The sequence below is a fragment of the Bos indicus genome, chromosome 25, assembly GCF_029378745.1.
Source record: "Bos indicus isolate NIAB-ARS_2022 breed Sahiwal x Tharparkar chromosome 25, NIAB-ARS_B.indTharparkar_mat_pri_1.0, whole genome shotgun sequence".
Lineage (NCBI taxonomy): Eukaryota > Metazoa > Chordata > Mammalia > Artiodactyla > Bovidae > Bos > Bos indicus.
This window is the reverse complement of record NC_091784.1, coordinates 35,813,072-35,839,194: the sequence shown is the minus strand read 5'-3', so window position 1 is coordinate 35,839,194 and position 26,123 is coordinate 35,813,072. Positions and strand designations below refer to the sequence as shown.

At 52.5% G+C, this 26,123-nt stretch overlaps 1 protein-coding gene across 11 annotated transcripts in view; it reads left to right on the top strand.

Moving 5' to 3' along the window:
- The window catches only part of CUX1 (cut like homeobox 1), a 349,162-nt gene that overhangs the window by 272,051 nt on the left and 50,988 nt on the right, over nt 1–26,123 (top strand). For 4 of the 11 annotated variants that reach the window (XM_070780088.1, XM_019987358.2, XM_070780086.1 and 1 more), the window contains exons 12-20: nt 647–705; nt 3,727–3,775; nt 4,503–4,599; nt 5,607–6,278; nt 7,394–7,459; nt 8,792–8,893; nt 10,312–11,144; nt 13,064–13,229; nt 13,756–13,812. In XM_070780088.1, coding sequence (XP_070636189.1) covers nt 647–705; nt 3,727–3,775; nt 4,503–4,599; nt 5,607–6,278; nt 7,394–7,459; nt 8,792–8,893; nt 10,312–11,144; nt 13,064–13,229; nt 13,756–13,812 — 2,101 coding nt within the window. The remainder of the gene's footprint in view (nt 1–646; nt 706–3,726; nt 3,776–4,502; nt 4,600–5,606; nt 6,279–7,393; nt 7,460–8,791; nt 8,894–10,311; nt 11,145–13,063; nt 13,230–13,755; nt 13,813–26,123) is intronic. The other 7 variants (XM_070780094.1, XM_070780090.1, XM_070780096.1 and 4 more) reach the window with 5 other exon arrangements.

Sequence of the window (26,123 nt, the reverse complement as noted above, 5' to 3'; positions counted from 1 at the left end):
CTTCCTTGTTCTGTTCTGCACTTTTTTTTAACTTTTTCCATCTATTTTCATTGAGTTTTGTTACAACCTCATGGTTGCCGTGTGTGTGTGTGTGTGTGTGTGTGTGTGTATGCACCCACTCAACTCCAGCCCCACAAGGGAAGGATAAGGGACAACTCCACAGTTGTCACCTTCCACTGTGCATGTCTAGGCTCCCTCAGGATGCCAGATGCTTCACAGGTGATGCAGTCAGTGAAGGGCCTTAGCCTTGGGCCTGTTGTGACCGGGTACCATAGACCAGGTGGTGTGAACAGCAGACCCTTACTTCTCACAGTTCTGAGGCTGGAAGTCCGAGGTCAAGGCAGTGGCATGTTTGGTGTCTGGGGGGCTCCCTTCCCTGTTCACAGACAGCATCTTCCCACTGTGACCTCACATGGCGGAAACGGCGAGGACACTCTCTGGGGTCTCTTTTAAGGCCCTGATTCCACCATGCCCCTCCATGACCTCATCACCTCCCCAAGGTCCCACCTCCCTAACACCATCATCACACTGGAGGTTAGCGTCTCAGCTTTTGAATTTGCTGAGAGGGACACCACATTCAGTCCATGGCTAAGCCCATCAGCCTGTTTCAGACACTACCACTAATAAAATCCCTCTCTGTTTTCAGCAACTGGAAGAAAAACTCAAGGGACAGGCTGACTATGAAGAGGTGAAGAAAGAGCTAAAGTAAGTGTGGAGATGCCAGCTCGGCCCTGTACAAGCCAGTGCTCCCTGGGGACATTTGCTAAGGAAGGCCTGTGCCAGCGAGGGGACAGCCCCAGGTCCTTGGCTGACCCCCCAGTACTGGGCCGAATCCTGGGGTGCCCAACATCGCAGGTGTCTGTACTCAGACCTGTGCCTGAATTCTCAGGCTCTTTATAAGGCTCTGTGCATAGAAACTGTCAGCATGCACGGAATCAATATGCCTTTATGGGAAATATAAAATATGAGCTTATTTTTAGCTGCAAGCTCCCAAAACAGAAGGAGAACAGAGCAAGGTAGCCTTTTCCAGCCGAGAGCGCACACCTCCCCGGCCACACCTCCACCCGAGATGCAGCAGCTGAAAGCGTGTCCTCCTTCAGTCCTGACACCCACGCTCTCATGCCTAGAAGTTCCCTCTCCAGGCCCCACCGCCCAGCCTGAGCCTCCCGCCATCTCAGACTCCGCTCCCCGAGCTGCCCTGGGCCCACCTGGAGCCCTCACCTCAGAATCTCACCTGGCCTCTCTCGCCCCCACCCCCATGGCCAGGTTACCAAACACTGCAGAGGAGTACCTGCAGGCCCAGGTCCTCTCCCCTGCCGTTGGCCAGGTCTGCTTCCCGGGGGCCCTGCCACGCCTTCGGGCACCCTTCTGCCCCCAGCTGTGCCCTGACACCCGCCACCAGCAGACCCCCTGGTGCCCTGCCTGATGGAGGCAGCTCCTGCCTTTGCCTCGAGGTGACTCCCTCTGGTCTTGGCTTCTCCCCGCTGCCCCCACCACTCCAGACTGACCCCGCCACGCTGGTCCCTTCCTTCCTTCGCCTTCCAGCTCATCCATCAGCCCTTTTCTCTCTTGCTGATAGTTTTAATTTCTCCTTTTAAAATGAGCCAACACCTACTCACCATGCTGTTCTTTGGATTCTTAATTTTGTTCCCTTGAGTTCGCTGGGGGAAAAAAAAAAAGCCCACTGGAAGGCCTCTTTGACCTTCTCGACCCCTGGCGGGGTGACCCCGGTGGGGCGGGTCTCCCCTCACTTCTCTCCCCAAACATCCTCACCCCCATGTCGCAGACAGCCTTTGCGCACTTCCTTGAATGGCCCTTCGGCTCTCTGCACGTCCAGCTCCTCAAGCTCTGTCCCCTCCCCAACCCCATTTCTAGCTTAGGGAGGATATTTTTCACTTCTGTGCCCACCTCCCTATCCCTGTCCCTCCTCAAAAGAAATCATGTGTGCCCTCTCCTCGTGTGCACCCTCTCCCAGTGTGGAATCGGAAAAGCTGACATGGAGACCTTCTCTAGGCCCCCACCCTTCCCAGTCTGAGGCCCGTCCCACACGCCTTCTCCTCCGAGCTCACCTCCGTTTCCAGGAGCCAAGGCTTCTAGGCCCCTCCCTTCTGCTGTCTCCCGGCTCCACCTGCCCAGCCGCTCACTGGTTCTCAGCCCCTCCAAGAACAGAGCCCCCGAACACTCCTGCCGGCCCTTGTGTTACCTCTGCACATGCAGCCCCCCCCCCAACAACGCAGGCGTCTCTGAGAGCCCCATTCAGGTGGCTTTTCTGTTAAAATGCGTCCCTGGCTTCCCACTTCCTGGTGATGCAAGCACCCTCTGGACATTCACTGGGGTCCCTTTCTGTCCTATCTCTCCCCCATCTCCCCGAGATTCCCCCACCACCACCCCCAACCCCAGACTCTAGAAAGCACCTTGCTCCTTTACAGCCCTTCTCAAACCCTGACAACTCGAGACAGACGCATCTCCTGCCCGGGTTTTCTCCTGCTCGTGCTACTAGAAGCACCTGCAGGGCTCCTGAGGCCGAGGAGTGGCTCTGACTCTGCACAGGCCAGGCACATAAGAGGCTGTCGGTAAATTTGTTGAATAAATGAAGAGACACAGTTTTTAGTATAAACTCAGACGCACTTAGTCTTTTCTTACATGATCCTAAAGAAGCTCACAGACAAGAATATAGTTGCAAACAACGTGACAGCCACTAAGAAAAGACAAGCTTGTCCAGACTGCTCGCCTCTCTCCTCGCAGCTGATGCAACACGGCCCAGGTTCTTATTATTCTCAGTAGCTCATCGTAGAACAAAATTATGAGCTCCTCCTTGTTCCTGTTTTGTTAGTTTACACGACAGGAGCCACTATGAAGACACAACCGCAGGGAAACCAAGGGCGGTCGGCTCCTTACTGAACCTCTTGGGGGCCATAGCAGAGGGGGGTCCCCGGGGCCCTGGGCACTTTTCCACATGGTGCTCCCTGGATGGCACTGCCGCAGAGCTTAAAGAAGGGCCGAGGCTAGAGTCAGGGCTGGGAGAGCACAGGTGGCCCAGTGCCTGGGATGGAAGCTGCCCTCTTTCTTGAGCGTGAGGGGAGCACCCTGGCTCCTTGGGGCCACGTGGACCCAAAGCAAGAATGTTCACGTGTGCCTCACTCTGCAAATAGCAGTCCTGGGCACCCCAGCTCACTCAGCTCTCAGACTTGTTGAAACAGGCCATGACCACAGTGGCTTCTGTGATAAGGAGGACAAAGGAGAAATGAGCCCAGTCGCCCACACCTTTGTTGTGGCTCCTTCCCATGCCTGGGGACCAGGACAGTCCCCTGCCGCCTGTGAGCCTTCTGGTCATGGGACCTCACTCTTGGCCAAATGCTGGGGCACAGGTTTATCTTCCTGACTTCCTTGTTAGAGCTTTTTCAGCCCCTCTCAGCTTTACAAATACATTCCACTTACAGCCGTGTTATGTCTGTGTTCAACTTAACTTTAAAATTATACTCCGAACAGACCTGGTGTGATTCCATATGGAGTGATTTACATGCTGGGCAAGAAACTTTCGCTGGCCAACTGCTAGTTGAATAGTTATTCCAGAGCCGCTATCGGATGATAAGGCTGCCAGCGAAGTTGTTAAAGTTGTCAGTTCCTCAGTTCCTGGAGCACAGGGAGCATTAGCAAGACTGCCCCCACCCCACCCGCCCGCCGCAGGTCCGAGCAGGGGTAACGGCTCTGTCTTGGTCTCCACAGCATCCTGAAGTCCATGGAGTTTGCGCCGGCCGAGGGAGCTGGGACGCAGGTACACGGTCTCCCTTTGCTTTTTGCGTGTGCGAGCATCATGTCACTGTTTCACCATCGAGGTTGTTCTCCTCGGGAACATTTCACCAAGTTAAACCAAATTATCTTTAAGTTAAAAGGGGCAAAAAGAGAAAAATCAGTGTTTTTCAAACTGGTTAACTGAGTTCTCCTGAACTTGCAATTTAACACAGGCAGGTACTGAGAAAGTGGGTACAAACACTCTCAGACTGTTACAGATCAGCCCCAAATGGACTGACTCAGGAATTTTTATTATCTACCGCCTCACATGGATGAGAAGCAAGATGGCAGTGGCACACGGTAACCCAGCAGCCAATTACAATCTTAAGTCATCACCTGACATCCCATTCCTGAGGCCCAGAAGGTAGCCAACCCTTGGCGGCTGGCACCAAAAACAGGTCACCTTTGCAGGTCTCTCTGACAGGTGTCAACCTGTCCCATTACTAAAGGAAGTGGAGGTCTAGACGCTCAGATCTGGGGACAGAAGAGAGAATAATTAGCTGTCTGCAAGCTGTGTGAGCCTAGAAAGAGAAAACTTCCTTCAACCGAAATGAGTTATTTCAGAAAGGAACTTGCGTGTCCTCCACATGCATGGAGCATCCTTGGGAGGCTGGAGGCGGGTCAGATCAGAGCAGGGGCTATGGGGTCTGGCAGCCTACGGAGCCAGGTGGCAGCTGGCCCCGCGGTGAGCACAGCTCTGCCCTGTCTAGGACGCATCCAGGCCCCTGGAGGTGCTGCTGCTGGAGAAGAACCGCTCGCTGCAGTCCGAGAACGCCGCGCTGCGCATCTCCAACAGCGACCTGAGCGGTAGGTTGATAAGTTCTCGCGGCCGCTCGGCCCCCAGGGGTCGAGGAAGAGGAAGGCGAACCGTGAGTCTGGGCTGATGCATGGCGGGCGTCACTGGGCGATGGGCGATGAGAGCCTTGACTAACGAGTGTCCGTCTTCCTCCTCGTCCTCACCGCCCCCCTCCGCCCCCACCTGGCAGAGACCATCCAGGCGCGGCCGCAGGGCGTCTGCGGAGGGCAGGCAGGGCCGTGCTGCGGGGGGCGCCCCCCGCCGGCGCGCGCGCGCGCGCGTTCTGTGGCTTTTCTGGTCTCTTCCGAGTTGTGCGGCCTCTCCTGTGGTGTTTCCTGGGCTACTTCCAGGGCCGGGCCCTGCCGTTCTGGCTCAGTGGAGCTTTTCTTCCTTTGTCAGGTTGTCCTTGGGAACGCCTCCCCCATCCTTAGCCTTTCTTTGCTCATCCCAAAATGGTGGCGTCACTGACGGCTTCGGGTTTTGGCAGCTGGTAAAGCGTTTAAGAGTGTCTCGGGCTCCGATGATATTACATTCTTAAAAATGTGCGTGCCTTCGATCGAGCGGACTCGGTGCGGTACATTCGCCTCAGAGCAAGTGGTGTGAGAATCCGTTGGTCCCAAAATGTCAGTGTTTGCTGCTCCTCAGGTGGGGCCCTTTCTGGTTATAGCTCGAATGCTGGCGGCCTGCTGAGAGGCCCGCGACCTGCCGACTCTTTACTGTGTGTGGTACCGGCTCCTTGTCAAGTTAGGAGTTTGAATCTCTGTCAAGGGGAAACTCTCCAGGCTGCAACGTACAAGAAAGGTGCAAACATGAAATGCATGTTGCTTGTTTCGGGGGGCCTCGTTTGGCTAATTTACAAATTCAATCGAAAAACAAACCAACACACCTCATTGGCCCTTGTTTTTTAAAAAAAATGCACTTTTTTTTTCCCTTTTGTGGGGCAAACTTTGCATCTTGGTCTTGGTTTTTTTTCCCTTTGGAATCCCCCATAATGCATTATGTTTGCCCTTCCTTGTAGGGTCAGCCAGGAGAAAAGGGAAAGACCAGCCTGAGAGTCGGCGTCCTGGACCTTTGCCGGCCTCCCCTCCTTCTCAGTTGCCCCGCAACACGGGGGAGCAGGCTTCCAATACTAATGGTACACACCAGTTCTCACCAGCGGGGTTAACGCAAGACTTTTTCAGCTCATCCCTGGCAAGCCCCAGCCTGCCCCTGGCTTCTACGGGAAAATTTGCACTAAACTCTCTCCTCCAACGACAGCTAATGCAGTCCTTCTACTCCAAGGCCATGCAGGAAGCAGGAAGCACAAGCATGATTTTTTCAACAGGTCCATACAGCACAAACTCCATATCTTCCCAAAGTCCATTACAACAAAGCCCAGATGTAAATGGCATGGCCCCATCTCCCAGCCAGTCAGAAAGTGCTGGGAGCGTCTCCGAGGGCGAGGAGATAGACACTGCAGAAATCGCCCGGCAGGTGAAAGAGCAGCTGATCAAGCACAATATCGGACAGCGCATTTTTGGACACTACGTCTTGGGACTGTCTCAGGGGTCCGTGAGCGAGATCCTGGCCCGGCCCAAGCCGTGGAACAAACTGACGGTGCGTGGCAAGGAGCCGTTTCACAAGATGAAGCAGTTCCTCTCAGACGAGCAGAACATCCTGGCTCTTCGCAGTATCCAAGGCAGACAAAGAGGTGAGCGACTCGGGGTCAGCACCCACATGTGAGCCTGGCACGGAGCTGCGTGTGTGCACGTGTGCATGTGTGATGATACGTGTGTGCCTCACATCAGGTACAGCTCACAGTCCTGCCATTTCCAGAGCTCAGGGCCCACAGGCACGAGCCCTTAGATTCGGGGGGCCCAGCCTCTGAAACTCACTCCGCACCTCACACAAGGTGGACTCGCTGTTCCAGCACCACATACTGGGTCGGAGGGAATTAACGCACGACGTCCTGATGCGTTTCGTGTCCAGCAGTCCTTTCGGCCTTGGGTGCTGGCCTCGGAAGGGGAGGGGCCCGTGGGTGCCACCCAGCCCTAGAGCAGCAGCAGCGGCCAGGGCAGGCCTATCATGGCGCTGGGTCCCCAAGGAGGGTGAGCCGACCACATGGGCCCCCTTCCTCCTCCCTGCACACAGGCCGGTGGCCTGTGATCAGCGCACTCCCCATGTGTTAAGTCCCATTAGTGACCTGTTCAGCATCATGAGCAAACATACCTGCCTTGAGTAAAATACATTAAAGTATTAAAACACCCTTTGTACCCCGACCCCCGTAAAAAGATAAAAAGCCCGTCCCATCCCTAACTGCAGGAACTCCTTCCCTCTTTAACAAACAACAGGAGATCCTTCTGCCAAGTCAGCCCTGATAGAGAAAGGGAACTTATCAGACAGAAATACAGACTCAGAAAAGGGAGACATTTCCAATAGTGTCCGTTTGCACAGAGGACATTGAGCCTTTTACGGCGACGTTAACTGGAATCGACTGTCTTTGGATGATTAATGTGAGCTTTGTTCCGGGGCTGGTGGGCGATTCGCTGGGCAACAGAGCTCCCTCCATCTGACCCCCGCGGCGCTGGTGCCGCAGGCCGCCCCCCAGTTCTGTCCGATCCCCTCTGGCAGCAGAGCCATGGCCTCTGCAAGCTGGTCAGCCAGGGAAGGGCCTCTCAGAAGTTTCTAGTGACTCCCAAGCGGCACAGGAAGCCCTGAGCCCTCTCTGTAGCAACAGGCGGCTCAGATTTCATGTCACGCAGCCCATATCGTCAGCACCACCATCCCCCTGATTGTTTTGTTCTTACCACACTTGTTTTTCAACAGAGAATCCAGGCCAGAGCCTGAACAGACTCTTTCAGGAAGTACCGAAACGAAGAAATGGGTCTGAAGGTATGTCGCAGGCAGGTGTTTTTCTTTGCAGTTAGTAACCTAGGAAGCAGCATGCCCTTAGCTGTGTATTTGGGTTCAAACTATACAGTGTGATTCTGGCCTGGAACCTGATGGAAAAACAGAGCTAGTAAGTATAAAACAAAGCACGGGTTCAAGTTCACACGGCCCCTCCCTCCCCCCACCGTGGCCCTGCACTCTACCCAGTCCAGGAGGGGGCGGCACCCCTAAAAATCAGCCCCAAACTGCAAATCACGCCCCCCCTTCACATTCAAATTACAACTCTCCCCGTGTTCTCAGAAGCAGGTGAAAGAATAACCCTTTGTTGCTCTGAAAAAAAATCAGGTGACTGAGTCAGATGAGATACTGCTGCTTCCTTGTCCCTTCCCCGAGCTCGGAAATCCGTCGAGGGTGCGACCGATCAGACAGGTTGTGGCCGGCTCTCTCGCCCACGGGTCCCAGCGAGCCAGGCCCCACTGCCCTCCTCGGAGCCGCAGCTTTAAGGGGGTTCTGTGCCAGTGGTTGGCTTGTTTTTAAATGGTTTGATGTGGCAGTTCATATTTAGTAAAGGTATCAACCAGTTAAAACATGTGGACAAAAAAAAAAACAAACATGTGGACAGCTTCCGGGAAGCATCGAGGCCAGCCCCCAGGCCATAGTAGCTGCAGTGCATCTGGACACGTGGCTGCCCACCATGTGACCAGAAGACAGGGATTCTTGTCCTTTAGAAATGTCCTCAGGCTCCTCTCCTTGTTCAAGTGATAAGAGACCCGAAATTTTTAACTTAAGCCTCTTCCCTTTGTACATCCAAATGATGGCGGGAGGATCAGCCTCGACCCCTTGCTCCTTCTGCCCATTTTTTCCTCTCTGGCCTCAAGGACATGTACAGGGAGGGCCTTGAACATATCCCAAGCCAAAGCAGCTGCTGGAGTTGCTTTTAAATGACTCACACACACACAAAAAAAAGCCTTGCCCTTTAATCCTTCATTTATATATAATTTTTATACACACACACACACTGAATTAAATGATTTGCTCTCCCTGGTCCCAACCCACGGGTGATATCCAGCTTGGATAGTGTCAGAGCTGGTCCCACTGGCCAAACACTGTTTGACACCAGGTGGAGTCAGCAGGAAGCCCTTCCTGCCCAGGGTCGCCGTACCTGCTGTGAAGTCACCCACACAGCAGGTACAGGTAAGCAGGAGGCCAGCCTGCCTCCTTGTTGTCGCCGGCCTCAACTCACCGGTAGCTGTTTTTCAGAATGCCATCTTTGTGCAGCACTACATTTTGTTCCAGGTGTGGGTTTGATGTCATCTGTGTGGTTTCTCCCTGCAGGTAACATCACCACTCGGATTCGAGCCTCCGAGACCGGGTCTGACGAAGCCATCAAGTCCATCCTGGAACAAGCCAAGAGGGAGCTGCAAGTCCAGAAAACCGGTACGGAGTCCAGGACTTCCGCCACTGCCTTCCACGCTTACGTCGTGAGCGTTCTGTTCGGCAGTAATTAACTTCGTTTAAAAAGAAATTGAATGTGTGTTTTCAAGCCTTTAGTACAGGGGGAAGCAGGTCTGTGTGATATGTGTTTTGCTAATACTTAGCATTCTAGATCATTCCTTACCCCTAGCCTAGAATATCCATGACTTAAATGAGCAAGTAATCTGTATCAGATTTCCTTTCTTAAACACAACACAGGAATCTGTTATTTGGTATACACTTGACCACACACTAGTGAAAAATAAACTCTTAACAACTGCTTTACAGAACAAATATTAGCAGGAAGGAGCAGGAAGTGTTAAAGGATGGGTGTCCCCACCTCTGTAGTCAGTCAGCCCTGGGAATCGGCCCTCAGAGCTCCCTGCGAGCTGCCTTGTCTAAGAGGAGGGAACACCAACATTTCAGCTTTTCTCTGAGTGAGCAATGATTGAGAGGCGCACCAGGCTGTGGATTCAGCTCAGAGCTTCCGCTAGAGGGGAAACCGAGCACCCGAGTTCTCCTCCTGAGGTTCAGCACAGACACGCACCTGCCCTGTGCCCCTGAAGCCTCTGCTCTACCCAGTCCTGCCGGCAGGGACCATGGCGTGAGGCCCTACCAGGCCTGGCAGCAGGCAGCGTGACACCGAGCGCCCACCACCCCCTGGCCATGCTCCTGGGTTCCTGAGCTAGGGCCAGCCCACTGGCCCCCCTACCCCAGCCCTCCGCTTCCCCTTCCCCTTAGTGGCCACCCCAGAGTCACCCACCCAGAAGGTAATCTGAGCTAACAGAACCAGTGGGATTGGAATATAGCACATGAGAATTTTAAATTTAAAGTCATCCGGGGGACTTCCGTGGCGGTCCAGTAAGTGGGGCTTTGCCTTCCAATGCAGGGGGTACCGGATCAATCCCTGGTCAGGGAACTAAGATCGCATACACCTCATGGCCAAAATACCAAAACAAAGCAGAAATAATATTGTAACAAATTCAAAAAAGACACACAATAATAGCCCACATCAAATAATAATAATAATAAATCAAATAAATAAATAAAGTCATCTGGGAAAGAGGCCAGGATGGTGTGTCTCAGAGCGTTTGCACATGTTACATCCTCCGCCCCACCCCCACCCCCCATCGCACTCCTGATCGTAACTCCGTTCAGTCGGTGGGGCCACGGAGCAGTAGCTTTAGCCCTTCATCGCTAAATGGTTGCATGAACGGTTCACATTTCACGAGGCAGGAAATGCTCAGACCACAGCGCAGTGAGGTTGTCCCGAGTAACCTGCAATCCGTGACAGGTTAACTGAGAAGGACGTGGGTGGGAAAGCCCGTCCCCACTGGGAGGTGCGCTGTCGCCGCTGTCTCACCTGCACGTTTGCTCCACAGCAGAGCCGGCCCAGCCTTCCTCGGCATCCAGTGGCGGGAGCGCGGACGACGCCATCCGCTCCATCCTGCAGCAGGCCCGCCGGGAGATGGAGGCCCAGCAGGCCGCCCTCGAGCCCGCCTTAAAGCCCGCGCCGCCGTCCCAGACAGACATCACCCTCCTGACCCCCAAGCTGATACCCGCCTCGCCCATGTCGTCGGTGTCCAGTTACTCCCCTTTAGCCGTCTCCCTGAAGAAGCCCCCCTCGGCTCCCGACGCCAGCGCCCCTGCCCTGCCCAACCCACCAGCCCTGAAGAAGGAGTCCCAGGACGCGCCCGGGCCGGACCTCCCGGGGGCAGCCGACCCCACCACACAGGGGGTCTTGAGACACGTGAAGAGTGAGCTCGGCCGCGGCACCGTGTGGAAGGATCACTGGTGGAGCGCCGTCCAGCCCGAGAGGAAGAGCAGCGCTCCGCCCGAAGACCCCAAGGCCGAAGACGCCAGCAGCAGCAAAGAAAAAGGCAGCGGCGGGCAGACGCGGGCGGAGCGCAGCCAGCTCCAGGGCCCCTCCTCCTCCGAGTACTGGAAGGACTGGCCCAGCGCAGAGTCGCCCTACTCCCAGAGCTCAGAGCTGAGCCTGACCGGAGCCAGCCGCAGCGAGACGCCCCAGAACAGCCCACTGCCCTCCTCGCCCATCGTGCCCCTGTCGAAGCCCACCAAGCCCTCAGTCCCGCCGCTGACCCCCGAGCAGTACGAGATCTACATGTACCAGGAGGTGGACACCATCGAGCTCACCCGGCAGGTGAAGGAGAAGCTGGCCAAGAACGGCATCTGTCAGAGGATCTTCGGGGAGAAGGTACGAGGTGGGGGTTCCATTCGGGGGCCTGGGTCTTCCCATTTCCTTTCACTGATGAGGACCGGGGAGTGGGGATCTGTCTGGAGGATGTGGCCATCACCCACTTAATTAACCAAAGAGAACCGTGGCTCATCTACTCCCAAACTTGCAGGGAGACTGGCCAGTGAACGCTCCATTTGCTGCAGCCCCGCTGGAGGCCAGGTTCCCGGCAAGGCCCTCTCACCCTCTGCGGCCATTTAGACCTCTCATCATATATGAGGGGGTGGCAGTCACCATTTGGCAGATGAGGAAACCGAGGCTCAGGGAAGTTGACCACGTGCCCCAAGCTAGCAGATGACTAAGTCAAGCCCTGTCCCTGTGGCCGAGCGGAGCCCAGAGGCACCACCTCTGTAGACTGTTTTGGCCAAAAAGGATCTGATCACAGAGAGAGATGACCTGCCCAGAGAGAGCCAAAGGCACTTGGTAGAGACAGCAGTCAGAAGGTGCTAGGGTGTTGTCCGGCCAGAGGGGCAAAGCAACTTGCCCAGGGATGCACAGCTAGAGGTGGCATGGGCAGAGCTGTTCAGGGCCCAGGCTGTGCCCAGGACCGGCCCTGAAGGCCCTCATTTTCTCATCGTCCTTCTTGGCTCATGAAAAGCCCAGTCTGTGGATGAGCTCCCAGACACTTTCTGTTCGGGGTGCTTCCTGGTCACTAAGATTCTGGTTAATGGGGATTTACCAGGCCTGCAAAATGTAAGATAAACATAATACTCCAGGATAGTCTTAGATTAAATAACGACTGGCTAAGCAGAATGAGAAGCGCTCCAGTCCCATACAAGACAGTCTTCCTGAGGGGCACAGGGCTGGGTCAGCCGTGGCCTCCGAGAGGCCCGTGGGGGCCTCCTCCACCACCTTCCCAGGTCCTGCCTTGAGTTCAGTGTTTGCAATATACCGTGTCATGCATCCTTTCGATACAGTTGTGAACTCTTCATCACGATCTTGCAAAAGGTGATGGGGTGAATAGGAATGAGGATGAGAATTTAAAGTCCCTTGAAATTTCTAGTTCAGTGTTGTAAAAATATCATTTGAGAACATTTAAATAGACATTTGTGCTCATGCCTTAAATTTAGCAGAGACTTAATAGCATTGAACTTGTTTGGCCCATGAGCGCAGTTTATTCTGGAACTTGAGAACTTTTCAAAGAGTGATCGGATGCAGCCCCTAAATATCTCTGGGCTGCATCTGTGTCCTGTGGGGGGTGTTTGTGCCCATACATATGTATGGCCATATGTGAGCATAAGAAAAGTCGGGTATGTACGTGCAACTTGTCGACCGTCGGCACTGAGCTCCACTCCCAGGCTGGCTCCTCCGTCGCCACCAGCTCACCTCTGGGCCCCTACCATGGAGCGATGTGATCAGAGAGAGCCAACCTTTCTAAATGCCAAGCTGGCCCGGCGTCAGCACAGGAGACAGACGCCCGAGTCCCGCCAGCATCCGTTGCTCCTGGTTTATCTGAAGGGGTCCTTGGCCCCCAGCACCCTGGCCTTTCCTGGCGCCACCAGGCAAAGAGCAACGTGGTTTCAGTGCTTCCTCCTCGGGTTGTCAGGGCGACAACCCTGCAGGCTTGGCAGGATCAAGACCCTGGGGGGAGGGGGCCCCTCCCCTCCATTTGCCTGCCCCTCTCTCCCTAGGAGCTGAAAGCAGGGACCATGACTGTGGCTCCCTGTGCCAGGGCGTCAGCCCACCCATGACCTTGAAAAGCTTAGCCACCCCCCAACGCAGGCTGTCGCCACCCCCCAGGGGCCAGTTCTGTGCTCCGCCTGGGAGTGCTGTAGTGCCGTCCTGCCTGGCCACGCCCCCACACAGCGGTGCGTGTGACACTGAGGCCTCACACCAGACCCAGGCGCTGAGCCCCCACGTGTCCTTGGTTGCCGTTGCAGGTGCTAGGCCTGTCACAGGGCAGTGTCAGCGACATGCTGTCCCGGCCGAAGCCATGGAGCAAGCTGACCCAGAAAGGACGAGAACCCTTCATCCGGATGCAGCTCTGGCTGAACGGCGAGCTGGGCCAGGGCGTCCTGCCCGTCCAAGGCCAGCAGCAGGGGCCAGGTAGGGGCGGCCCCGCCCCCAGGCTGCTGGGGGGCGGGGAGGGGCGTCCACATGCGGCGGGGCTGAGACGCCTCTTTCCTCCACAACCTGCTGCCATGGGACTGACTCAGTTTTTAGGAAAGAGAAGATTGTGCCTAGCTGATTTTATAAGCAGCAGAAAATGAGTTACCAATTAAGAAAATGCTGTTTATACATAAATATAGGTAAAAGTCAAGTAGCTAAATCAGGGAATCGGGAAAGGAAATCAGCCAAAGGCACACAATGAAGGCTCTCACGAGTGGCTGCTTCCACCGGCCCCCCAGCTGGGGGCCTCCTTGCCACCAATAGCACTTGGCCTGTCCACGTGGGTCCCTCCTGTTCTGCGCTCTGCACCCCTGTCAAGTCTGCCCCCTCCCGTAAGGAGTGAGGACCCTCCCTTGTGCCTTTGGGCCCTTATGCTGTCCCCCTCAGCTGTGCTCAGGGTGTTAAGAAACTTTAACCCCCAAGTTTGCTTCCTCATGTAACTGTCCCCCTTTCTCTCCTTTAGTCCTGCACTCCGTGACGTCACTACAAGACCCCCTGCAGCAGGGCTGCGTGAGCTCAGGTAATTAGCCACAGTTGGGGTTTGGATGATATATTTCCCTGCCTTTTGGTCTGTACTGGGGGGACTTGAAGGGTCGCTCGTCCTGGATCCAGTGAGCTGAAAACATGGTATTCTGTTGGCAAACTGGGTTCTTCGAGGTCATAGTTTCTAGTGGAGAAGCAGAGGGTTGACAGCCGAGTGCAGGTCCCTCCCACATCTTCTTACTCCTTGCTGTGTTCTTTCATCACTCTGTCACGTGAAGCCTTGCCTTCGGGGCTGGGGTGTGAGTCAAAGACAGATTCTGTGCTCAGGGGGCTTCCAGCCTTATAACAGGACATAGGGGACAAAGAATGGGCATTGCAGTTCTGGGCGTGATGCTCAGGAGAGTGGCATTGAGGTTGAGGTCCAGCCTGGGAGCAGGTGGTGGAGAGCCTGGAGCACCAGCCAAGGGGCTGGGGCTGCTTCTGACCGGCATCAGAGAGCCTCGAGGCCTGGTCTCTGAGGTCACATCACCGCCTTCCGGACTCCTGAACATGGCAGCCCCGGGCTGGCCCGCACACCGGGCTCCTGACCCCATGTGTTCCTGGCCTTCCTGGGCGTACACTTGTGCCAGCCTCTTCCCACCCAGCTCTCGGGAACAGCCAGTGTCATGAGCTGTTCCTCTTTCTTCCTTTCTTTATCTTTCTAAACATGTTGATTAGTCTCCATATCCCATTGATTCATTGAAAACACAAACAAAGCTAAGTGAGGAGCATGGAACCCGCCAGCCTGTTGGAAATTTTACGAGGGAAAACACGTGTCATGAGGGGAACAGCTGGGCCGCAGCGGCCAATACCACTTCAAAATTCCAAACCCACGCACAGATGCAGCCGGAGTACACTGGGTTGCAGCTCAGTTCCCCACCAACATTTTCTTCTGTTTGGGATGTTCCATCTTGAGGGGTGGAAGGCTGTGTCTAACCCAGGCTCTTGGCTTCCTTCGCTGCACCTCTGAAAGGAGCGGTTGGCCCTCTGAGAAGGATCAGGTGTACTTCCTCCTCCCTGCCTTTCTGGGTTGGCCAATCTAATTAGCAAGTGCTAGAGACCTTAACACAGCCCTGGCTCAAATTCAAGACACATTAGGGAAATAATGGACACAGTTGTTTGTGCTAAGAGTTTCCCGGACGTTTGCATGGAAAATTAGGCCTGCCTCTTGCTTGAACAGAAAGCCGGCCTCCTGTTAAACTCTCCAAGTATTTGCTGCCCCATCAGAGTCAGGACCCAACTTGGCAGAATCTGATGGTTTTTAGATCAAACTCCCTTGTTCCTAAATAAAACAAGAAATCGCCTACAGTTCCAGGTCGGTTATGATCGATGCCAAAACTTTCTCTGTGTCTGAACAAATTCTTCAAGAGTGGCTTTTTACTTTTTATTGTTATAGCAAGCCCTCGCTACTGTGCTGGAACATTCATATGACAGTCCCATTTCCAACATGGGAAAAACTCACAGGGCTCCTCAGAGGAACGTAAATGATATTTGTAAGAGATCAAATTACTTTATAAAATAAAGTGATTTACACTCTTGGGGAGTCTGCAGATTGAAGGAGGGAGGGAGGGAGGAGGAGGCAGTGAGCCCCTGGGTAAAAGTGAGCGCTGTAGAACTTTCCCCTGGTTCCTGTGAAGAGGCGGCAGGCAGGCCTCTCCCTGTGCTCATCAGAGCAAGTTGGGCTTCTGCAAGGTGCTCAGTCGTGTCCGACTCTTTGTAACCCCTTGAACTGTATGTAGTTCACCAGACTCCTCTGTCCATGGGATTCTCCAGGCAAGAGTACTGGAGTGTGGGTTGCCATTTCCTTCTTCGAGCAAGATGGGAGGTAGACTGTGCTCTGTAGACTCGACACGCCCGCTGTGAGTCAGCAACCGGGAAGCCATCGGTAGAAATAATAATTATGGTGATTGTGGGGAAAAGTGGAAAAATGTTTCTGATATTCTAGGAAAATATAAAACTTTTTTAATATCGTGATGGTGGCCAAGCAAAAATGCTTCTCTGGATCAGGAAAGACTAGAAAGTGCTTGTCAAAATGAAAAGAAAGATGACCAATATGACAAGATGAGGGTGGCAATTTTCCTTGTTTAAAATTTCTTTACTATCAGCCTTACCCTTTTAGGAGTGTTTCTAAAAATTAAAGTAGCTGTGCGTTTCAGGATGTGGAATTTAGATTTGAAAAACAGAATTCTCTTATAATGATGAGTGTTGACAAATCGTTGGGATGAATGGCTATTCAGTTCAGTTCAGTTGCTCAGTTGTGTCTGACTCTTTGCAACCCCATGGATGCCAGGCTTCCCTGTCCATCACCAACTCCCGGAGATTGCTCAAACTCATGTCCATCAAGTCAGTGATGCCATCCAACCATCTCATCCTCTGTCATCCCCTTCTCCTCCCACCTTCAATCTTTCCCAGCATCAGGGTCTTTTCCAATGAGTCAGTTCTTCGAATCAGATGGCCAAAGTATTGGAGCTTCAGCATCAGTCCTTCCAGTGAATATTCAGGACTGATTTCCTTTAGGATTGACTGCTTTGATCTCCTTGCTGTTCGGGACTCCAGGATCTTTGACAGCTTAAAAAAATCAGTGTCTCAGAGAAAGCTTTCAGCATGCTCCCACAAAGGCAGGGGAGTAATGCCTCTAGCCTAGGGTTTCTCCAGGGTTCTGATTCCCTGCTCTCACCATGGCTACCACAGAATCCTTCCAAAGAGGCCCCCAGACCCAGAAAGATGCTCTGTCCTCTGTGGTGGCTTCATGAGGCCTCTGCCTGAGCCAGCTCAGCGTGGTGGCAGCAGGTGGCCGCAGGAAGGTAATTCTACCCTTGGGTTAGTTCTGTTTCTGAATGTTGGTGAGAAACAGTCAGTGTCTGAGAATCCAGGCTGCCAAACTGGCCTGGCCACTGGTTTAGCCTCCCAGGTGTGGAAGGACTTTGGAAGACCTGTCTTCCGTCCATAGCCTTGTTCTAAGCAGAGATCCTGCGGATCTAATGCATGGCTCTGTGCTTAGTTACCATGGCGATGAGGTGCCCCAGGAGCAGAGGGCCTCACTCATCTCCACAGCGAACTGCCGACATAGGAATCGGTTTTCTGCACTAAGAATTCCTGTCTGTCTCTTTCCACCCATCCCCGTTACCCTCAGCATCTCCGTTTTTCTTAACGATGTCTCTGTCGAACTTGCTGATCAGTTCTATGATAAAAGGAGAGAAAAACTCAAGTTTCTGGTGCATCATCACTTGTCCTCTTGGCAGTTGTAATCATTTCTAAATGTCCCTTTGATGATTCAAGCATCGGGATGATGGCCTCAGACATTGGGGAAAGTTGATGCCATTTTCAGTGAGTGACCTCTGCTTATTTTGAAGAGTAAGGAGAACAGAAAGTTCCATGTTGATCATATGAGTAGCTTAAAAAGCAAAAACGTTTTTTAAAGGACCAGACTTCAGATCAGTTACCTGAACCTTTATTTCCCGGTAGTCTAGTTTTCTACACATTTTTTTTAATAGGTATTTATTTATTTGGCTGTGCCAGGCCTCAGTTGCAGAACTCAGAATCTACATTGTGGCATGTGGGATCTTAGTTTCCCCGACCAAGGATCGAACCTGGCCCCCTGCACTGGGAGCACAGAGTCTTAACCATTGGACCACCAGGGGAGTCCCTCAACGCACAAGTTTTGGGTTGGCTTCTTTCAAAGTTCCCAGTGTTGGGTTGTCTTGATCTAATATGGCAAACCTATTTGAAGGCAGAGGTGCAGGTGGTCCTTGGGGAATGGTCCTCCATGTCTCCCTTTTGTTTTTCTCCAATCTCAGCTATCATCCATCGGCTGCCCTTGCCCTGCTTAGCAATAGCAATGCTCAAGGGAACCAAAGGGAACCCTCAGAGAAGGAGAAGGGAGGGGCCGAGGGAGACTTGTCTTCTCTGAGTGTGGCCTGCAGTCATTGCTTATCAGTTAGCAGGGTGTTTTTTTTAAAGGAGGAAAACCTGGAGCAGTGATGAAGGTGTGCCTGTGTACATATGTGTAGGCAGGTGTATAGGTACATAGTTAGATATGACTCCAATTGCATTTTTTCTTTAAAGCTCATTTCATATTCATGGTTCCTTGGTGTGATTAATCTTTTTGCCCCAAGGGAAAGGAAACAGGGGACAGCTCTTAAGAGGGGAGAAAGGAAGGGGAACAGATTTCCCTGGATGCAACTCAGTCCGTCATCACCTTACAGAGAACTGATAGGGAGGACTCACCCATGCGCTCAGCTTTAACTTTTCTTTCTTTTTTTTTTTTCAATTTTTATTGGAGTACAGTTGCTTTACAATGTTTTATTAGTTTCTTCTGTACAGCAAAGTGAATTAGTCACACATACGTATATCCTCTCTTTTTTTGGATTTCCTTCCCATTTATGTCACCACAGGGCATTGAGTAGAGTTCCCTGTACTATAGAGTAGGTTCTATTTTAAACATAGTACTGTATATGTTGTTGTTCAGTCGCTAAGTCGTGTCTGATTCTTTGCAATCCCGTGGACTGCAGCATGCCAGGCTTCACTGTCCTTTACCATCTACCGGAGTTTGTTCAAGTTCATGTCCATTGAGTCAGTAATGCCATCTAACCACCTCATCCTCTGCCGCCCTCTTCTCCTTTTGCCTTCAGTCTTTCCCAGCATCAGGGTCTGTCATCTGCGTATATGTCAAACTAAATGTCCCTTGACAGAGGAGTGGACATACCCACGTACACGCACAAGCATGCATGTATGCACACAATGGAATATTACTCAGCCACAAAAGGAGCAAACTTGCACCATTTGCAGAGACGTGGGTGGACCTAGAGGCTGCCATACAGAGTGAAGTGAGTCAGAGCGAGAAACATAAATATCCTGTATTAACGCATATATGTGCAGACTTTAAAAAATGGTACAGATGATTCTATTTGCAAAGCAGAAATAGAGACAGGGAGATAGAGAACAACTGTATCAGCTTTTGTAACTTGTTACTCTGGGAGCCCTTCCTAACTGCAGCTCACAAGCTTCCACACCCTCTTCTGATGGATTATTGCAAGCTGCACAAGGGATGGCTCAGTCTCCTCTGATTAATTATAAAACACCCAGCTTTTCCCCAGCGTGTCGGGTAGGAACTGCAGGTTCCAAGTCTCCGCCCGTGGAGAATTCCATGGCTCCACATCGCTCTTCTCGCTCGGCAGAGCACCAGTTGCCTCTTGAGAAGACAGCAGCTGCATCCGTCTCTTAACGTGGGTGGTCTCATGCACGCCCCTCCCTGACGTGAGGCCACAGGGCTCCGTGCTGCATATGGCCCTACACAGACATGGCCCCCGATTAGGGACAGGCCAGCCTTCCTTTTTAATACACATAATGCCTTTTATTCAGTAACCATGACGTGGCCGGGAGAACATGTCCACAGTTTTAGTGCCTTTGATTTAGCAATAAGATCCTGCTGAAGCTTCCTCAAATAAGCCATTAGTTCCTCAATTTTAATGATTAAGTCAGGGTGGGGCATTTGAGTAGCTCATTAATAAGAAAAGGAATGGCTCGTTGTACCCGCAGAAAATTCCATGGCACCATCTAAGGCAGGCAGAGCTCTTCGTTCAGTACCATCGACGAGATCTGATTTGATTCTTTCTTCTTTTATGGAAATAGATCAGTCGTAGTAACTGTTGGTACTGTCTGAAAAGAACTATTCTAACCCTCCTTTGCTTTGAGTAGCTGAAAAGATTTGTATATCCATAACTGATTTATACATGGCCCTAGACCACAAATCGAAAACAAGAGAGAATTCTGAAAAGCCGCGTGTGAGCTGGAAAATGCCCCTCCCTCAGCAGGTGGCCTCTGCTTATCGTTAGTTCGGGGCTCAGCCTCTGCCTTCACTCACCCGCCGTGGACGTGGTGGCCAGAACCAAGTGCTCGTCCATTTCTTGGTTGTGCCCTGCATGAGGGTGTTTTAATATGACCAGGAGTGCCATGATAAAGGAATTCTCTAAGATCAGAAAAGACAGGTTTCTGCAGTCAGACACAGCCTACCTTACTGTCTTCTGTTGTCTGGTACATGTGGGCACAGGCCTGGCGGGAGGGAGGCCCTTGGTGCTAAGGGAGCCCCAAGGAGGGGGCTGAGCTATGAAGGGGTCAGAGAGGAGAACATTCCAGGCCGAGACCTTTGCAAATACAAAGGTTCACTGATGGGCTAGGACGTGGGGGAGAACCTTTGGGGGAAAAAAAGGGAAAATACTCGAAATCCCTACTTGTGGCTCAGCTGGTAAAGAATCCGCCTGCAACATGGGAGACCTGGGTTCGATCCCTGGGTTGGGAAGATCCCCTGGAGAAGGGAAAGGCTACCCACTCCAGTATTCTGGCCTGGATAGTCCATGGGGTCACAAAGAGTCAGACATGACTGAACGACTTTGACTTTCACTTTCTGCTTCAGAGATGTTTTTTCTCTTAAAATAACAGAAGGAAAGTGGATTACGGAAGAATTTTGTGTTTTCTTTATGTACAACGCTGTTGCTGCCGCCACCTTAAGGCTCATATAATAAGAACCCGCCCGAGTGTGACAGCAGGACAGGAGAGGGGCTCCTTGCTCCTGAGGTGATCTCGGTGACCTGTGTCCGTAGTGGCATTGGGATTCTCAGCCTGCTGCACCTTCCCCCTGTGGGCTTCCAGAGCGTGGAGAAGCAGGCTGAGACTCAGGACACTCATGAGTGCCTTGGAGGCAGGCAAGGCCGTAGCTGGGAGGCCACCTGGCCTGCAGGCCGCAGGGGAAGAGCTTCTCACAAGCTCCCCGGAAGCGTCACCCACTTCCCCGTGTCACCTCGGTGCCTGTGCTGCTCTTTGTTCACCTAGCCATTCTGAGCGTCTGTGGGATTCTTGGTGGCTCCTGGCCACATGATCCTGAAACAGCCTCCCTGCAGCATTAACCAGGAAGGCAGAGGGCGCTCGAGGGTGGGACAAGCCAAGCCTGGCCTCATCTGCCCTCCTCCCCTAGGGCATGCCACACCTGCAGGCCCCACACAGGCCTCCTGGAGAGGCAGCCACCAACCGAGACAGCCCAGTCCATGTTGCGTCTCAAAGCAGCAAATGTTGTCCTCAGGATCCCCGGGAAAGGCTGCTCCAGCACACATCAGCCCCCAAGGGTCTCTGTTCTCCCCCGAGTGGGATTCACCACTGTCTCTCCATAAAAAGAGGACAGAATCAGAGAGATTCTGTTGTTGTTCAGTCATTCCAGTCATGTCTGACTCTTTGTGATCCCACGGACTGCAGCACACCAGGCTTCCCCCCTTCACCATCTCCCTGAGCTTGCTCAAACTCACATCCACTAAGTCAGTAATGCCATCCTACCATCTCATCCTCTGAGTAACCCAGAGTTAGAGATTTGACTTTTTTTTAATTTTTATTTATTTATTTTTATTTTTGGCCGTGCTGGGTCTTCTTTGCTGTGCAGGCTTTTCTCTAGTTGCAGCGAGTGGGGCCTACTTTCTAGTTGCACTGTGCGGGCTTCTCATTGCCATGGCTTCTCTAGTTGCCAAGTATAGGCTCTAGGGTGTGTGGGCTTCGGTACTTGCCACTCCCAGGCTCTAGGACAGGCTCAATAATTGTGGCAAACAGGCTTAGTTCCCCCAAGGCATGTGGGATCTTCCTGGATTAGGGATGGAACCTGTGTCTCCTGCATTGGCAGGCGGATTCTTTACCACTGAGCCACCAGGGAAGCCCTTGACTTTTTATTTATAGTTTATGGGTTGTTGTTTTTTTTTTTTTTTCAATAAGTAAAATGCATCATGGCTACAAAACGCAGGATTTAAAAGAGCTTACACCCGTTTTAAAAAATAAGTCACCCTCCCACCCTCCTCCTCAAGCCCCCGGGCGCTCTCCCCAAAGGCACTTCTGCTGGTTTCCTGCAGAGAGCCTGTGTATCTAGATGTTTGCTGCACATAGAAGGGCACACACAGGACTCAAGGTGTGCCTTGCTTTTCTCACCTGGCAATAGATTGTAGAGACTCCCCCAGGCCAGCACATACAGAATTTCCTCCTCTTTTCCCTGATATAGGTAATTCCTATATCTGACCATACCATACCTTATTTAACCAATCACCAGTGAAAAATACTTAGATTGACTTTTAACAGCAGAACCTAAAACACGATCCTTCAGTGAGCAGCCTTAAGCACATGTGAGCTGCAAATTGACACAGTGGGCTCAGAGCTGACCGCCAAGGGCTCATCTTGTCTTGGCCCCTGAGCAGCTGTGTGGCCTTGGGCACGTGACTCGACCTCTCTGTGTCTCAGCCTCTCTGTGTCTCAGTTTTCTTTAAAATAGGAAACGTACCTATCTCCTAGACCACAAGGAGTTTTAAATCCATGTTTAAAAGCCTCCAGAGCAGCAGCTGGCCCTGAGGAAGTGCTAGTTGAGTGCCTGCTTTCCTGCTGCTGCCCTTGAAACCACTGCCATTAGGTCATTTCACATGCATTAGGATAGCAAGGATAGCTATAAAATCATGCATGTGCACACCTGACATGTCAGGTTCCTGGCCTTAAAATAGGAAACAGATCCAGCACTCACTTCTTGGGTGGAGACTCAAGTGGGAGCATTGCTGGGCGGTAGCTAGCACAGAGGGTCAGCCAAGGGAGGACCTGCACGCAGCTCTCCAGCATCCTGGCCTCCCTGAAATGTTGACCATCCATCTGCCATTCCATGAGGCTGACCCAAAATCTTGAGCTTCAAGAGTTAAGGACTGCAGGTCATTGCTCAGGCCATCGGGGACAAACTCAGAGCCAGGCCATCGTATCTGGATGCACTCATCTGGGTGACTGTGGGCACAGGTGGCAGCCCCATCTCATTGGGCCTGGACCCTTGGCGCTGGCAGACACTAACTCCCCGTTAAGAGGAGGCCCCAGCAAGCCCTGGACACAGGCCTCTGGGCGCATCTCTTTTCTCTTCCCCTTAGACTTTCTTTGGAGAATGGAATTTACAGTACACTGGGCATTCAGTGCAAGAGGCAAAAGTAGGTCACAAGAGCAAATGAGGACTTCTGTTTTCAGTTTTGGTTCCAGAGAAGGAAGAAAAAGCTTAAATGTTTAAAAACCCTCAGGTAATTTTTTTAAAGGTGGTAAGACTACAGTGAAGAAACTCATATGTTTGCATCTTTGATGTGCCAAGGGCAGTGCTGATACCTTTAATCCCTAATCAGGGAGCAGAAATGATGCCCCCCCCCCCGCCGTCTTTCAGATGCTCAGAGTGAGAAGCAGTTTGCCCCCATCAAGGAGGAGGTTGAAGAAGCACAAGCACTCTGAGGCCAGAGTCTTGCTGCCATGGGGGTGCCCAAGGACTCGGTCCCCCATGACAGGTGAAGGGTTGGTCCCTGAAATGACACTCAGGGAAGTCAAGGCCGCGTTCAAAACAAAGAACAAAACTGGGCTCAAATGATAAATGGGCAGATACTTAAAAATCAGATCCAAGATGAACAATTAACAGAAAGTCACATGCCTCAGTACCTAGGGCATCCCCTCGTGTTTCAGGCTGGGAGCTGGGCATAAAGGAGGGGAACCCAGCACCAAGTCAGTGGCAGAGTCAAAGCCAAGTTCATGAAGCTCTGCAACAGAAAGGGTGCAACCCATCTGACCTGTGATGCGGGTCCATGCCAATTTCAAGCCCCTTCCAGGCTAGATCTTAGGAAGACCCACATGGTGGCCCAGGTTCTTTCCTGAGCAAGGACAGCTTCATGCCCTCTTCCTGCCAGTGGCCTTCCGCCAGCCCAGAACCCTCAATCTTGCCCCTTGCAGACTGGCCTCTGGGCCACAGCCACACTCAGGAGCGAGAAGGGGGTCCCCGGGAGAACGCAGTGAGCCAGGCAGCTTCCGTCATCGGCTTCATCTCGATTTCGTGTCTTCCTCTTCCCTTCAGAACTGGATTCCTAAATATAGCCCGAGTCTGAATTGGCAGATGTTGGGTTTGTCCTTTACAAGAGGGCCAAAATTAGCTTGTCATTTGGCACCTAAATAAAGCAGCCAAACTGCCTTTGTACCAGCTTTGCAACAAGGAGAGACTGGAGTTGCCGCGTTTTATTTGATAAGGAGACTTTTCTGGGAAGCCGGAGCATCACCTCTGAAGCCAAGAGGCTGAGTCTGGAGGGACACGCCTTCCTCCAACTGGACCCTCTCACCCATGAATTACAGTCAGTTCGTTCCACATAGTGTTAATACCTTGTGAGACCGGAGGAGGAGGATCCATACTCCACAGAAATGGCACGTGGAGAGAACAGCCGTGGTGGCTCTCAGTTGGGGAGGGAAAGAGCAATCTGTCCGGAGTGCCTGGAGCTGGGTGAGCACAGGGGCTCCCCAGGGGCAGCAGAAAGATGTTATAATCAATTACCACATCATAACACTGATGTATGATAATTACTGAGTGTTTCTCCTGAGATAGTGCAGCATTTGGCTGGAATGCAGTTCTTTCATGGTCCACTGCCTGATTAATATGCAAATAATAGGCTGATTGCATGATGAATGCAGAAAATGAGTTCGCTGATAACGTGAGCACTGAAGCGGGAAGATGATAAATTACTTTTACTGACTGTCGTACATTTAAGTACCCTTTCTCAACAATTCCATCACAAATTAAGTAAAGCAGTATGGAGAGATTAGGAGGATGTGTAAAATAATGTACCTTAATAGCTTTCCTAATACCATCGCATGCAACAAAAATGTCACTCGGTTCTGCTCAGCACAGCCCAGGGCCTGTGGAGGGCCAGATCGGTGCACTCACCTGCGTGTTGTTGGGGAGCCGAGAAGCAGCCCACCCCACCAGCACATTCCATATCAGCCAGGGATTCTCTAAGGAACATTCCATCACAGCGCAGACATTGTCTGCACGCCAGGCTGCCCGGCAGTGTTACTGAGAGGAGGCAGGCTGCTCTGGGGGCAAATCCTGGAGCTTCCCCACAGATGGGCACGCGGAGGCCTGCTGTCCACCAGGTGCCTCTGGGGGAAGGAAAGTTTCTGAGCTGCAGGCCTAAAAGACTCAGAAGGAAAACACAATCCAAAACCACCTCTCAGCTCCTCCAACTCTTAGAAACAGAAAAATTAATTCCACCACCAGAATGGCGGTCTGAGCTGCCTCGCAGACAGTAGCACTACCGGCAGAGGACGGGCAGGTCTGCTCAAAGCCGTAAGGAGCCCCCGAGAAAGAGAGAAAACACATGCGCACAGGCACACACGCGCAGTGATTAATCTTTGATTACAGCAGAGCAATTTAACTAGACGGTTTGTTTTTTCCCATCTCAGTAATATATATTTAGACTGTTTGTATGACATACATTTTCTCTTAATGCACAGGGATGCATTGATAAGTGCTCATACACACAGCTGGTTTGGTAATAAGGTTATTGAAGGTAATTTGAAGGCATTATTTCTAAATCAGTATGGATCTCTGGAAAGCTGAGAACAGGGCGAGCACCGTGCCTCCCGAGGCAGGGCCAGCCACGTTGCCCGGGGTGGCTTCCGCGGCCTCGCCAGGCTGGTGGTTCACTACCAAGGTTTAATTGTAGCCGAAGGAAAGGTTTTGACTTTTAATATTCCCAAACTCTGCTTTGACACATGTATGTCCTTGAGGGCTCGTAAAAGATACACGAGAAAAATAATGGAAGTCTGGCAGGGGAGCAGATTTACCTGCAGTGCCCACAACCCCCAGGTGAGTGCTCAGGCCCACCTCACCTAGGCAGCTTCCCCGGGTGTGGCTGAAGTCAACTCAGAATTGCTAGGATCCTTCCCCCCTCCACCCAACACCGTGCGCTTTCCCAGCCTGGGGAGAGAAGAGGAGGGTAGGAAACCATTCTTCCCCTCCATGAGGAGGAGAGAGAAGCTCCTGGTGGCACAAGGCGGTGCTGATGGGAGGAGGCCCACAGACTCAGTTGCGGGCAGCCTCACCCGCTGCAACCTGCTGCAGCTAGCCGCCCAGGACGGCCCTCCCACCTCCGCCCTCGTGCGCTCACCTCCGTCGCTGACCTCCCACCACGTATCCGTCGTCCCCTCCAGGGAAACACAGCCAGATCTGAGCTCAGCCTCTTCTCCCAGATATGTTCTCCACCCAGCCTTCCTTGTGAAAGCACCGCCACCGCCACCGTCACCTGAACAGGGGGCCTGGCAGCCCTCCTCACCCCCTCTCTCCTCACCCCCACTCCCAGATGCGCACACACATGCACAGAGTTTCTGGTTCTTAAACATCCAGACCCATCTCTCCAGACTGTATATCTGGCTGGGCCCCTGCCCTCCTTCGGATCCTTCCCTGGGACTAAAGTCCCGCCTTCTCAGTGTGTGAATGTCCCTCCTGCACCCCCC